The sequence below is a fragment of the Cnephaeus nilssonii genome (assembly GCF_951640355.1).
Source record: "Cnephaeus nilssonii genome assembly, chromosome: 11".
NCBI lineage: Eukaryota > Metazoa > Chordata > Mammalia > Chiroptera > Vespertilionidae > Cnephaeus > Cnephaeus nilssonii.
The window spans coordinates 69,711,097-69,726,189 of record NC_137082.1 but is presented as its reverse complement, the minus strand read 5'-3'; the positions used below and the strand labels follow the sequence as shown (position 1 = coordinate 69,726,189).

Sequence of the window (15,093 nt, the reverse complement as noted above, 5' to 3'; positions counted from 1 at the left end):
GTAGTGTTCCTATATTCCTGGAGCTTAAAATTCTAGAGGGACAGTAAAGCATTAAACAGAAGATGAATACAAATATCCTATATAATAAAGAGCTAATTAGACCAAACAGCAGAACGACTGTCAGGAAGACCTTTTGGATAAAGTCGGGGCTGCAAGGGCCGAGCCCCTTGCACGAATTTCGTGCATCGGGCCTCTAGTACTATTATAATGGCAGGAAGTGCTACCTGGAGGAAGAATGGGGAATTGCAAGAGTGTGTTCTAAACTAGAATGGGTAGTCATGGGAGTCTTCCTGCAGAAGGATGTTTTTTCGTGAAGAAGTGAAGCTGGTCAGGCTTTGAGGCAGTGATGACAACATGGGTGGAAAGCTGGGGGAGAGAGCACATGACAATATCAGGGATTAAAGAAGAACTGCTGGGTCTTGGGGGAAAGGGAGTGAGATGATCCTGGTGAGGGAGGCAGGGGCCAAACCATGAACAATTTTGGGGCTTCACTTGAGGAAAATGGGGAGGCATAGCAAGATTCTAGCAGTGGAACGACATGTCAGATTTGCATTTGAAAAGATAATTCTGGCTATATTAATGGGGAAAAGATTTGATGAGTGTAAGAGTGGGAGCTGAGGTGGGAGGTAGGGGCATTTTGGTAATCCAGGTGAGAAATGAAGATCACTTGAACCAAGGTAATGGCATTGGAAACAAAGAGAAGTGGATATGTTTTTGAGATGTTTAAGAAGTGGAATTCAAGGGGACTTTGTAATGGTTGGGTATAAAGGAATGAGAGTAGATGAGCACACCATTTTATCAAGATGAAAAGTATAGGGGGAGGAATTTTGATGGCAGCAAAGAGCAAGAGTGCAATTAGGGGCATATTATATTTGAGACTAGAAGCCCGATGCATGAAGATTCATGCAAGAATGGGCCTTCCTTCCCCTGGCTGCCGGCACCGGAAGCCGCCTTTCTGCCTTCCCACGCTGCCCAGAGGCCCGAAGAAGCTGGGGCAGTGCAGAATGCCTGCATCATCGCCATGGCGATGACACAAGCATCCCACCCCCAGCCACTTGGCACCTGCATATGCAAATCAACCCACCATCTTTGTTGGGTTAATTTGCATACTCACTCCTGATTGGCTGGTGGGTGTCGTGAAGGTATGGTCAATTTGCATCTTTCTCTTTTATTAGTGTAGATGGCACCTGCATATGCAAATTAACCCACCATCTTTGTTGGGTTAATTTGCATACTCACTCATGATTGGCTGGTGGGTGTCATGAAGGTATGGTCAATTTGCATCTTTCTCTTTTATTAGTGTAGATGTCTGTGAAACATATAAGTAGCAGTATCTAGGAGGTAGTAGTAGGAATCTGGACTCCAGAGGAGAAATTTAGGTTGAAGATACACAATTGGGAGGCATGGGTATAAGGTATATGGGTGGCCATAAAGTCATAGGGATGAATGAGATTATGGGAAGAGAGAAAATAGAGTATGGAGAAAAAAAACCCAGTAAATCTAGAACTAAGCCCTGAGTAATTCCAGTATTTAAGGACAGGTAGAGAAGCATGACCTGTCAAGAGATAAAGAGGAAAACAAACAAAAGACTATTGTAGAATGGATGCTAAGGGAAGAGGTTATTAAAAGGAAGAGGAGTTAACTGTCAAATCCTGCTGGGGGTCTAGCAAAGTATCCATTGAATATTTAGACATGGAGTCATTCTAACTTGCCAGTGAAGACTGAGTGGTGTGTGTGTAGGGGAGTGGGAGGCAATGCTATAGGTAGGGAAAATAGAGCTAGTGTAGACCGCTATTTTAAAACTTTAACAGCAAAGGGAGGAGAGAGCAGATGTAGTAGCTGAGCTAGCAAAAGAAGTTATTGAGGGAATTTTTAAAAATATATTCTTATTGATTTCACAGAGGAAAGGAGAGGGAAAGATGGAAGCATCAATGATGATAGAGAATCATTGATTGGCTGCCTCCTACACACCCCCTACTGAGGATCGAGCCCACAACCCGGGTATGTGCCCTTGAACAGAATCAAACCTGGGACTCTTCAGTCTGCAGACCAACACTCTATCCACTGAGCCAAATCAGGTAGGGTGAGGGATTTTTTTTTTTAATAAAAGAGATATAATCACATATTTAAATATTGATAGTATTCTGTTTCTAAAAATTTGTCCTATAGATATATTCCCCACCATGTGAGTCAAGACACAGGTATGAAGACAGTTGCTGTTTGTAATGGCAAAAGCCTGGAAACAACCTAAATATCCAGCAACAGGACATGGGCAAAATCACTTACAGGATATTCACACAATAGAATACTACACAGCTACTCAACAGAATGAGGTAGGTGTGCTGGTATGGAGATAGCCCTTAGATACTAAAGATGGAGGGAGCAAGTGGCAGAACAGTGTGTTTAATATGTTCCCATGCATTTATATGCATTTACATCTGTGTGTGTGTTTTAGCTCAAGCTGCCATAACAAAATACCATTGGATGGTTTAACCAATGGTAATTATTTTTTCATGGTTCTGAAGGCTAGAAATCTGAGCTCAGGGTGCCAGTACAGTTAGAGATTTCTTTTCTTGGTTTGCAGACAAGTGCCTTCTCACTGTGTCCCCATATGGCAGAGAGAGAGAGAGAGAGAGCTCTCTCAAATCTCCTCTTATAAGGACATTAATACTATGGGATCAGAACTCCACCCTTATGACCACATTTAATCTTTTTATTATTATTATTATTATTATTATTATTATTATTATTATTGATTTTAGAGAAGAAGGGAGAAGGAGAAAGAGAGAAATAGAAACTTCAGTGATGAGAGAGAATCATTGATTGGCTGCTTCCTGTGTGCCCCCCACTGGGGATGGAGCCCGTACCCCGGCATGTGTCCTGATGGGGAATTGAACTGTGACCTTCTGATTCATAGGTCAACGCTCAATCACTGAGCCATGCCGGCGAGGCTCATTTAAACTTAATTACTTCCCAAAAGGTCCTGGTTTCAAATACAGATTGGGCGTTAGGGTTTTAACATATGAACTTTGGGATGACACAATTCAGTCCCCAGCAGTGTATGTGTATTATCTCTGGAAATATATACAAGAATTTGTTTAAACATTTAATAGAGTGAGATGCAGAAACTAAGGTACGAAAAAGGTTTATTTTTCATTATTTGCTGTTTGTACAGTTTTGTTAACATGTGAATTTATTACTTTCTTCATTTAAAACTAGTTTAAACAAACAAAATCACAAGGAAAGATCACAGCACATGGTTAAAGTTAAAAAACTGGCAACAAGAAGTGGTGATCAGGATATGGAGCAAATAGGAGCTCTCTTGCTCTGCTGGCAGGAATGCAAGATAGTACAGCCACTTTGGACAATGGTTTGGAAGTATCTTATAAGTTAAACATAAACATACCATATCAACCAGCAATTCCTCTAAAGAAATTTAACCAAGAGAAATGAAACACATGTCTATACAAAGATTTGTTTGTGAATATAGATAGCTGCTTAATTCATAATAGTCCAAAGTGTAGACAACCTCAATGTCTATTAACAGGTGAATGGGTGAACAAGTTGTATTATATCCATTCAATGGAATACTACTTAGCAAGAAAAAAGGACATAAGCATAGATGAATGAATCTCACAAACATGCCAGACACAAAAGAGTAAATTTCTGATTCTATTTCTATGACATTCTAGAAAATACTAATCTAATCTAGAGTGACAGCAAGCAGATCAATAGTTGCTTGGAGTGGGAGGAGCCTGGAGGATTGATTGCAGAGGAATAAAGGGAGTATACATTTCCCAAAGTTTATAACACTGTGCACTTACAAAGGGTACATTTTTACTATACGAAATTATACCTCAATAAAGTTGATTTTAAAAGTCTAAAGAGGGAGAGGTTGACTATATAGGAGGAATCACATAGTTACGTGGGGCACCTGAGCAGTGGAAAGGGTAGGGTGCAAACACATGTGGATCTGGAAAAAGGAGGTGAGCAAAGTGCAAATGTAGGTGAATTTTTGTGGGGAGTTGAGGCAGGTCCAGGTTTCAGGCTTCCGTTTTCTATGTGAGGAAGGTGAAGTCTCATCCTGCTGAGGATAAGAATGGAAAAGGTTTGAGGAGAGGAAGATTTGATACAGAGTTAGAGAATAGAAGATCAAGGAGAAGAGACAGCAGAAGCTCTGTACCATGTGGAAGTTGGTGATCGTGAAACTATGGTGGCTCCCATCTGTCCTTTGAGTGTTTTTTTCTTAGCATTTACTGGCTTCTGGTATGCAGGCATGATAAAAGCAAGTCACTTAGGTTCATTCAGGCTTGGGTTTTTGTCAGGTGGTTGGAAAGGAACAGAGAGAAGCAAGATAGAAACGGGGTTTATTTTTACTATTTTTAATATATTTTTATTGATTTGAGAGAGGAAGGGAGTGGGAGAGAAAGAGAAACATTGATTGGTTGCCTCCTGCATATACCCCAACCATGTATCCCGACCAGGGATCAAACCCACAATCTGGGTATGTGCCCAGATTAGGAATCAAACCAGAGACTTTTTGGTGCACAGGACGATGCTCAACCAACTCAGCTACACTGGCCAGGGCAGAAACTGTGGCTTTAAAGTGGGCAAAAGGGAAAGAAGACAGGAAGGTGAGACAGGTAGGGATAAAATAGAAGGAATAAAGAACTGGATACAGCCCCAGTGTTCAGGGGACTAGAGGTCCCTTTGAGGTGACTGAGCAAGCACACTGGAAAAAAGAGAGTGTGAACAGAGAGGAATATATCAATTAGCTAGCTTAGAAGTGGAGCAGTGCCTGAAGAGGGTATTTCTATAGGGGAATAACATCATTTACCAAAAACCATACAGCAAGACAGTGGTAGGACTGGGTGTTCTGATTCGTCTGAGACCAAGAGTTTACTACCTTTCTTTGGACCTCTCTCTAACATAAAGAAGACCTGAATCCCAAATCAGGGTACTAGATCCAACATTGGGATAATAGAAATGGGACTATTCCCCAAAAGCCAGGTAGCAGGTGTCTAGTATGCAAGTGAGCTAAAACACAGGATGGCTCTGCATTCAGCAGCAGGGTACCTTTTATTTATTTATTTATTTATTTATTTATTTATTTATTTATTTATTTATTTTTAAATTATATTTTATTGATTTTTTACAGAGAGGAAGGGAGAGGGATAGAGAGTTAGAAACATCGATCAGCTGCCTCCTGCACACCCCCTACTGGGGATGTGCCCGCAACCAAGGTACATGCTATTGACCGAAATCGAACTTGGGACCCTTCAGTCCACAGGCCCAATGCTCTATCCACTGAGCCAAACCAGTTAGGGCAGCAGGCTACCTTTTAAATGGGGAAGGAGACCAATGGACCAGTGGAGGGAGTGAGCAGAATGTCTTTGGTCCGTGGGCTTGGAATCAGACCTGTGTTTCTGCATCCCTGAAAGCATGCATCAGTTTGCAATAATATTTTTAATATTATCTGACTAATGCCCATTTTCTCCATTAGCCCACAAGTCCCATGGGTGCAGGGATGATGTCTACTTTGCTCATTTCTATACCACTGGAACCTAACACAGAGCTTAGTATACAGTAAGTGCTCGATAAATATATGTTAGATGAAGAGGAGTTGTAATTCCAAACCATCTATGTACCAACTGTGAGACTTCAAGCAGCAACTTCTTTCGTTAAGGTTTATTTTAAATGTGGCAATGTAGCCTGGCCAGTGTGGCTCAGTGGTTGAGCACTGACCCATGAACCAGGAGGTCTGGGTTCGATTCCCAGTTAGGGCACATGCCCAGGGTCAATCCCTAGTAGGGGGCATGCATGAGGCAGCCAATCAATTATTCTCTCTCATCATTTATGTTTCTATCCCTCTCTCCTTCTCCCTTCCTCTCTCTAAATTAATAAAAAGTAAAACATATTTTAAATGTGGCAATGCCTATATGTATCTCCTAGCATCCAGTGGGCGCTTAATAACACATTACAGTCCTCCACCCCCTTTTTCTCCTCTACTCCTCCCTCCCACCTCCTGCCACACCCATTCTGTGGAGTCATAAAACCTAACCCAGATTGGACTCTCACCTCCCCATTCCCTCCTGGCCAGTCCTTTCTCTCAAGTTGGGGGTGGGGGAGCTGGTATCCCCTACTTCTGGCATCAGGTGTCCCCAACCCCAGAGTGCAGGACTGGGGCCCAAGTGGACCCCGGATCTCGCCAGGTTATCATTGCCATGGCAACAGTGACAGTCCCCAGCCACAGGTTCCCTAAGTGACTGGTTACTCTTTAACATATCCACCCACATTGGGTGATTAGAAGAATCAATAAGATAACCGGGCGGTGGCAGCTGGCTGCACTCCTGCCTTCCTGGTGGACTGGCTCTCACTGCTGCTGTGTGTGGGGCCCCAGCTCCTCCATGCCCCCAGGTCTTCGGCTGGGTGGGCTCGGCCATGGTCAGTGTGAACACGCCCCTTGGGGCTCCAGTGGAGAGTCCTTATGGTAAGTGGGGCCAGCGGTTGGAACTGGGGGAGGATTGACTCGGGCGGGATCATGGTTAAGTTTGGGAAACCATGGGATGCCCCCCTATGTGTTTCTGAGGGGACCTAAGACACTCTGAGGGCTCCTTTAGAAGGGCTGGAAGCCCGGGGGGCGGTGGGGGTGGGGGGGAGCATGTGACTCGCTTCACTAAGCTTCCAAACAGGGGCATGGCGGATTTGGTATGGGAAGTGCTAGGAGAGCCTGCAGGAGCCCTAGCACAGTGTCTTGGCTCATTTCCGCCCAGAGAAACTGCTTTCCTGGGGATGCATACCAGGGTTCTTCCAAAATTTCATAGGGGGTGGGGCTGGAAGCATCATCCCCACTTTGCCTGGGGGACAAACTAAAGCCCATGGAGAGCCTTGCTGGGCTTGGTTGTCGAGCTGGGTCATGGTCTAGGTGGGATGGGGCCCAAGTGGGAAGGTGGCCAGCCCCTCTGATGAGGGCCATTAGCTCTGGATAATTCAGCAAGGGTTAGTGGTATAAAGCAATGCACAGTGTGGGGCGTGGGAAAATGAGAAGGATCTCATGCTGGTGTGCAACTTAGATGCAAGGTTAGGGAGATGTGTGACTGATGGTGAAGGATTCGGGCTCTCCTGCTGGGGGGTGACTCCAAAATTGGAAATAACCCAAATGTTGGACAGTAGAGGCTGGGTAAATAAAGCATGATGCATCTTTAAGATGGAATGCTCTCCCATTGTTGGAAAATAAATGCGGGTCTGTGTGCAGATAGGAAAGGACCTCCAAGTTACATTAAGTGAAAAAATAAGCTGAAGAATTGTGTATAGCATGTTACATTTCTGATAACAAAATGACATGCGCATATATATATACAGACGTTTATATTTGCATAGAAAATTAGTGGAAGTGCACAAAGAGACTGGTAACAGTTCTCATGAGGGAGGTTCAAGAGAATGTCTCTTTGTTTTACTCTTTTTTTACATTTTGGATTTTTAAAAATTAGGTGCCTTTTATAAACCAATTTAAATCACACATATGCACAGAGCTTGGCCTCTGGAACCCTGTAGCTCTCAATTGTAGTTCTGTGACTTGAGACGAATTATTCAACATTTCTGTGCCTTGGTCACCTTATATCCAAAGTTGAGATGGAGTATCTTAGGATAACTAAAAGAAAGCAAGGGTGTAAGACCTTGGCACCACACACATGGTAAGGACTCAATAAATAGTATTTAATGTTGTCGTTAGCGAGGACAGATGGCCTCAAGGAAGCAGGGACTGATCTCCTGACTGGTCCAGGAGATCTTTGATCCACCATCAAGCAGAAGTCTGTGATGCAGTGGCAATAGCAGAAGCTGAAGAATCAAAAAGAGCCTGGGGATCTATCCCACCTTGGGCTAGTCACTTCCCCTCTCTGAATCTATTTCCTCATCTGTAAAGTGAAGAACAACAGGACCTATCTCACAAAAGGTGGTGCGATTAGAGGAGATTGCATAGCTAAAGGGCTGGGCTTGCCTTAGGTGCTTCGTACTAATTTAAAACACAGTCACAAGTCTTGTTAACCCTGTGGCCAGAGGAAGACTCATTATGGCTGGTCAGATTCTGGAGGAGAGCTCCAGGCTACAAGCCCTGGCTAGGGGTGAACCGAAGGCCCATAGAGTTCCTCCCAAAGGATAATGTAATAATGATAATATACCTACAGCCTTTCACCATATCTGAGGTCTATCCACTTTGTAGGATGTCCACTCCCGTCCCTTCATCCTAGCCTCTGTGCAGTGCTAATGACATAACAAGTATTCAACAAACATTGGTTGGATGATTGGGTGGATGGATGGAGGTTCTGTGTCTGTTACTTTATTTAATCTCATAATAGTTGTCTAGCAACATCTCTGCTTCAACTTACTAGGTGCTTGTCACATACCTCCCCATCAGTTGTGCCAAACAAAAATGTCTCCAGACATTTCCAAATGTGTCCTGGATACATATAACACGATTGTGTTTTCAGGAAGCAGGAATAGCTGCTGGGTAGTGTCTGCCATGATTTAGCATACTGTTACTCTTATGTTGTAGTATTTGCTTTGGGTGCCAGGATATAGCCCAGCACCAAGTTCAGGGCCAATCTTAGCCATGTAAGGATAGGATGCAATGCTGTGCATCTGTGTACCAACCTGACTCCTGGCTTTGTTATATCCTACCCTTGTTTTCCTTTCAGTAAGCTTCCCTTGAGTATATATTTTGACCCTTCGGGAGTTTGTCATTTTTGTAAGCATTTCAAATCTCCTCGAGGGAAAGGTCTGTATTTGTCTATCTCTTCTTGTTATACTCCTGGCAGCCACAGGTCCTGGTCCCATGTAGATTTTGATGGAGTCTATATTACTCAACGAATGAATGAATGGGAAGATGTATGTATGGATGTATGGATAGATGAATGAATGAATGAATATATGGATGGGTGGATAGGTAGATGGTTTGATAAATGGATGTGATGTGTTGGTGGATGGATGGAATTGAACAGAATGAAATGGAATGGAGGGATAGATTGCTGGCTGGCTGGCTGGCTGGCTGGCTGGCTGGATGGATGGATGGGACCAACGGATTAATGAATAACTGGGAAGATAGATGGGTAGATGGGTGGATGGATTAATGAATAGATGTGATGTGTGGATGGGTGTCTGGAGGGGATGATGGATGGATGGATGGATGGATGGATGGATGGATGGATGGATGGATGGGATGGATGGATGGATAAATGTGTGGATATGGTAAGTGGATGAATAAGTAACTGGATAGACGGGTGGATGGATAGATGAGGTGATGGATGGGTGAGTAGATGAAAAGATGGATAGATGGATGAGATGGGTTAGGCTGGGCTGGGATAGCATTACTTGTAAGTACACAGAACAGGACAAGTAAGGAGACAGGGTGATTTAGCCACTGGTCAACAATCCTCCATCAGGGCACTGTATCTATTTCTAAGTGCTAGATGAGCCTGGGTACATAGGCCTAGTTCCTTTGATCAATGGCATCAGCCTCAAGCCAGATCAGAGGCTGTTGTCTGAGGAGTTTGGTTAAGTGGCCCACCCACTTAAAGCTGTACAATGGTGAACACTTAAGCAATCTGATCCTCAATTCTTCATCTGTCAAATGAACCTTGGTTGTTGTGAGGATTCCATGAGCTAATGAAGGATAAAAGGTAAACTATAAAGTGCTTTGTCTCCCTAAAGGGTTGATGGGCCCAAAGTAGGACAGGACCCCAGATACTAGTGGGCTATGGGATTGTATCAGGTATCAGGCATGCAGCTCCCTCCCCTCATTCCCAAAATATAGTCTCCCCACCCTTTTCCCCTTTCTCCCTGTCCACATCATCTTGCCATCCTACCTCAATTTCAGTTTGATCCCCTATGGTTCAATGGGTCACAAACCTGGCTGCATGTGGGAAACTTTTTAAAACTGACCTATTTGGGGGCTCCACTTCAGACCTGGTGAAACAGAATTTCGTGGAATGACTTCCAAGAATCGTTAATTTTTCGTTAAGTTCCTTTTATGATTTTGGCTACTTTGTCTCATTTTATAAAGGGAGGCTATGGAGGCCCAGAGTGCCCCTTGTCTCTACTTGGAAGGCTTTTACATCTATTCATTGTTCACTTGTTCATTTCTTCAATGAACAACTACTGGGGGCTTATGGTATGCGAGGCATTCTGCTAGGCACTGGGGAATGTAGGAGAATAGGACATGGCTTCAGATCTTGCAGAGTGCCCAATGTGGTGGGGCAGACAGACCAGCAGAAATCAAAGACAGTGCCGTGATATGACAAATAGGGCACTATAAGAACACAAAAGGACTTAGGGAAAGGGGAAGGGAAAGGTCAGAGACCTCTGACCCTGAGGTGGTGGATTGATATCTAAGCTGAAACCAGAAGAAGAGAAGGAGGAGGAACAGCAAATACCGAGGCCCAGAGCCTGGCCATAAACTGCACTGATTTTACTTACATTTGACTGCAACTAATCCAATCCTTATTGAAGTATCTTAGGACTTTTCTAATTCTTTCTTGAATGATTTATCTTGTTCCTAAAAAGATTATGAGATGCCTCCTGGCCAGTAGCTCAGTTGGTTAGAGCATCATTCCAATAGGCTAAGGTTACCGGTTTCATCCCCAGCCAGGGTACATACCAGTACAAGAATCAACCAATGAATGCATAAATGGGTGGAACAGAGAAGTGATGTTTCTCTCTCTAAATCAATAATAAAAATAAAGATTATGAGGTACTTAAGTGCAGGAACTATGCCTTCCATTTTTTTCTGACTCACATGCCTCCAGCATAAGGGTAGGTCCTAGAAGAAGTAATAGTTTGTTTCTATTTGGCCCCCTTTTATGTAACGAGCAGGATGCTGGTTACTTTATATGTTTTCTCCATTTGATCATTGCAATAACCCATCAAGGTGGGAAGTATTATCCCCATTTTATAACCAGGTAAATTGAGATTCAGAGTTGTTAAACAAGTTTCCCTGAATCACACAGCAAATGAGTGATTAAAATCTATTCATACCAAATCTCCATTCTTTTACGTATACTCTTACCTCTTATAGTAGCATCTAAAGGGCTATATAATAGCAGCTCAGATTTAGAGTCAGACCGCCTAGGATCAAATTGCCATCTACTAGCTGTGTGGCATTGGGTAAATGACTTAATTTCTTTTTTTTGTTTGTTTGTTGTTGTTCATCCTCACCTGAGGATATATTTTTCCTTTTGTGTGTGTGTGTGTGTGTGTGTGTGTGTGTGTGTGTGTGTGTGTGTTTTAGAGAGAATGGAAGGGAGGGGCGAGAGACACAAAGAGAGAAACATCGATGTGAGAGAGACAAATCCACTGGTTGCCTCCCTTATGTGCCCTAACTGGGGATGGGGATCAAGCCCAAGCCTGCAACCGAGGCACGTGCTCTTGACCGGAATCAAACCCGTGACCCTTCAGTCTGCAGGTGGATGCTCTAACTACTGAGCAAAACTGGCTAAGGTAAATTATTTAATTTCTGTGCCTCAGTTTCTTCATCTGTCTAATGGGCTGATGATAATAACATCCACTTCATAGGGTTGTGAGAATCAAATGAGATTAATATCTGTAAAGTGCTACGTGTCTGGCACATAGAAAGTGTTATGTAAATTCTAACTATTGTTGTTATTATTGTTATTATACCTACTGTGCAAAAGGGACTGAATGCTTACTGTGTACAAGGCATTACTTAGCTGTTGTGGAACAAACAGAATGAGGGATATGCAACTGGTTCCAGGATGCAACTGTCTAGCTGGAGAGTCAGGACAAAGCTTAGTTCTAAGCCTCCAGATGCTCTCAGATGTCTGGGGTTTGTTCTCAGTGCCTGGTCCATGATTTGGGACTGTGGGGAGCAAATGGGAGGCATGGAGATGGAGGGAACAGACCTGCACTGGCCACAGACCTGGGAAATGGCTCTGGCCCAGGCAACTGTCTGTGGCCTCACTCTGGTCCTTCTGCTGGCTCTCGCCTCTTCTTTTGAGAAATGGAGGAGCATGTGCCTTACTCAGTGATCGTCACACAATATTCATTGGAGGAGTCAGTAAAGATGCTTCAACCATAGAAGCTCCATTTTGACTTTTCAATGAAACATTTAATGAAAGGAACTATGGTTCAAAAATGTTCAGAGAACCAGAGGACCAGACCAGTATGTTTCAAATTGCCATCTTGATCCATTAATGGGTCACACAATTTACTGGGTTGCATTAGTTAGAACTATACTAGCTAATGAACAAACACCCAAAAATGTAAGTTAGAAGTTTGTTTACCTCTGTCACAGAAGTGACCCAGGAATCCCAGAAGTGACCCTGTCCCAGAATGACGTTTATCACTTCTACTCACATTCTATTGGTGAGAACTAGTCACATGGCCTTGGCAAGTGAAGAGGATTCTGGGATATGTGGTCCCTAGCAGGCAGCTGTTTTCCCAGGAATTACTCTAAACTATGGGGGGGGGGGGGGGGGCGGGGGGACGGACATGAATTTGTTGGTATACAGTTGACCACTTCTGCCCTAAGGTCATGTGTGTACACACTCACACACACACACACACACACACACACACAGTCAAATATGTATGTGAATATACAATTTTGACAACAAATATTTTAATTAAGAAGTGCATAGAGAGATATATAGTGTTAAAGCAATTGTGGCAGAATGTTACCAATTGGTGAATCTTGGTGTGAATACATGAGTGCTCACTGTACTATTCGTTCATCCTTTAGTAGGTTTGAAATTCTTCAAAGTAAAATGTTGGGGTAAAAGTAATTATTAAAATTTGCTAGACCAATAAATAGTATAAAATAAGAAATAAGTAGAATAAGACTTAATTTAAGCTTAAGAATTTTGAAATGTAACTTTAATATAGGGGCTGGTAAATTTTTCTATAGAAGACCAAATAGTAAATATTTTAGGCTTTGCAGGTCAGATGGGATTTGTGGCAACTACTCAACTCTGCTCTTGTAGCACAAACGCAGCCATAGGCAATAAATAAATGAATGAGTGTGGCTTGTTCTAATAAAACTTTATTTTTATTTATTTATTAAAGAGGCATACTAGCCAGGCCCCAATAAAACTTTATTTGTAAAAACAGGCAGTGGGCCAGATTTGGCCCAGGGATTATAGTTTGCTGACTTTTGCTTTAAATATCAAATATTATTTTTAAAAAGCCTTTGAAACACATATGTTTGATTTTTGGCAGATATATTATTCCTATAGTGCAGTTCAACAGTATTCATAAGAAATTCCAAATCAGCAGCATCCAAGCTGTTAGAGTCTCAAATCTGTTAATGTGCCCTCACTGTGCTGGACAAAATAATTTTGGCACATTTGCTGTTTACATAATAAACCAGTTTCTTTTATTTTCATTCTTTGCCTTTTCTTTGAATAAAAATATACTATTTAAAAATATTTTTATTGAAGTATAATGTTCATCAGAAAAGAGCATGAGTTATTAATCAAAAATAGATTCATGAGCCTGGCTGGTGTGGCTCAGTGGTTGAGTGTCAACCTATGAACCAGGAGGTCACAGATCGATTCCCGGTTAGGGCATATGCCCGGGTTGTGGGCTTGATCCCCAGTGTGGGGCGTGCAGGAGGCAGCCAATCAATGATTCTTTCTCATCATTGATGTTTTTATCTCTCTCTCCTTCTCCCTTCTTTTATGAAATCAATAAAAATGCATTTTAAAAAATAGATTCATGAAATTTCACAAAGATTACCATATTATTTTTAAATGAAGTAAAATAGGATAGAAAACATAGTGCATATCATGTATTGCGAGTAAATTTTGCATATGTAAAACTTTTGTTTCATTTCTGTACATTTATGGATGTGCGCTGGGGGTTGTGACAAGAGTAGACATTTATAGAACACTTACTAGGACTTTACACATATTAACTCTTTATGTTCACAATGACCTATGAGGTAGGTACTATTATTGTCACTACCATTTTATAGATGAGAAAATGGAGGCATAAAGGTTGAGTCACTCAGCGAAAGTGACATAGCCATTAAGAGATGATGCTGGGATTCCAAGCCAAGCCATTGGACTCCCGAGTCTGTGTTTGTGTTTTTTTTAAATCTCCACCCGAGGATATGTTTATTGATTTTTAGAGAGACAGGAGAGGGGGGGGGGGGCAGAGAGAAACATCTATTGGTTGCCTCCTGTACGTGCCCTGACTGGGATTAAACCCAAAATCTAGATATGTGCCCTGACTCGGAATCGAACCCTCAACCTTTTGGTGTACAGATGACGCTCCAACCAACTGAGCCACCCAACCAGGGCGAGTCTGTATTATTTTGACTACCACTTTTATTGTTACTGAATATAAAGTATATAATGTAAATTGTGTTACTTACTGAGGGTCATGATCAAAATGATTTAAAAGCCACTGGACAAAATGTTTCCAAAGCTTCTTTATAGGCCTAAAAATAGCGTACTTGTCCTGTGGTGTACCCGCTAGGGTACAGGGACCAATTTTAGATTGTACGTGGACAAACCCTTTTAAATCATATTGGATTTATTTTATTGTGTGTTAGAAAGATGTATAACTAGCATATTAAAGCATTAATATAAGATATGCTCTGAAAAACTAAAGTCTTCAAAAGAAAGGAAAATATCAAGTAAATAATTACAGGTAAATAATGTACAGGTAAAAAAAAAATAATAATAATGTACAGGTAATAGGCAGATATAGTAAAAATCCTAAAGAGTAACATAGGTATCTGGGGCTTTGGGGTCAGACACTGAAGTTGGCATCAGAAGGCCCAGATATGGGTCCTGGCTCATTAACTTCCTGCCTTGGGTTTATTTGATTACTTATATAGTTCCCATTATGGGCCAGGCATGTTCTAAATACTTTATAAAAATTACCTCCTTTAACCTCACAATGACCATTGAGGTAGGTACTGTCATCATACCCATTTCTCAGAAGTAACAAAGGCTCAGAGAGGTTAAATAACCTACCCCAAACCACACAGTCTATGAGAGGGAGAGCTAGGATTTAAACCCCGTATTGTATTAGTAAGGACAATATTAGCAGATGCAACAAGCCACCCCCAAT

General features: G+C 42.1%; 1 protein-coding gene across 4 annotated transcripts in view; it reads left to right on the top strand.

The window, feature by feature from the left end:
* The first annotated feature begins 2,210 nt into the window (after positions 1-2,210).
* The window catches only part of HNF4A (hepatocyte nuclear factor 4 alpha), a 64,485-nt gene continuing 51,602 nt past the window's right edge, over positions 2,211-15,093 (top strand). For 3 of the 4 annotated variants that reach the window (XM_079783469.1, XM_079783468.1, XM_079783467.1), the window contains exon 1: positions 6,375-6,490. In XM_079783469.1, coding sequence (XP_079639595.1) covers positions 6,442-6,490 — 49 coding nt within the window. In that variant the 5' untranslated portion in view covers positions 6,375-6,441. Of the gene's footprint in view, positions 2,334-6,374; positions 6,491-15,093 lie in introns of those variants that run through there. The other variant, XM_079783470.1, reaches the window with a different exon arrangement.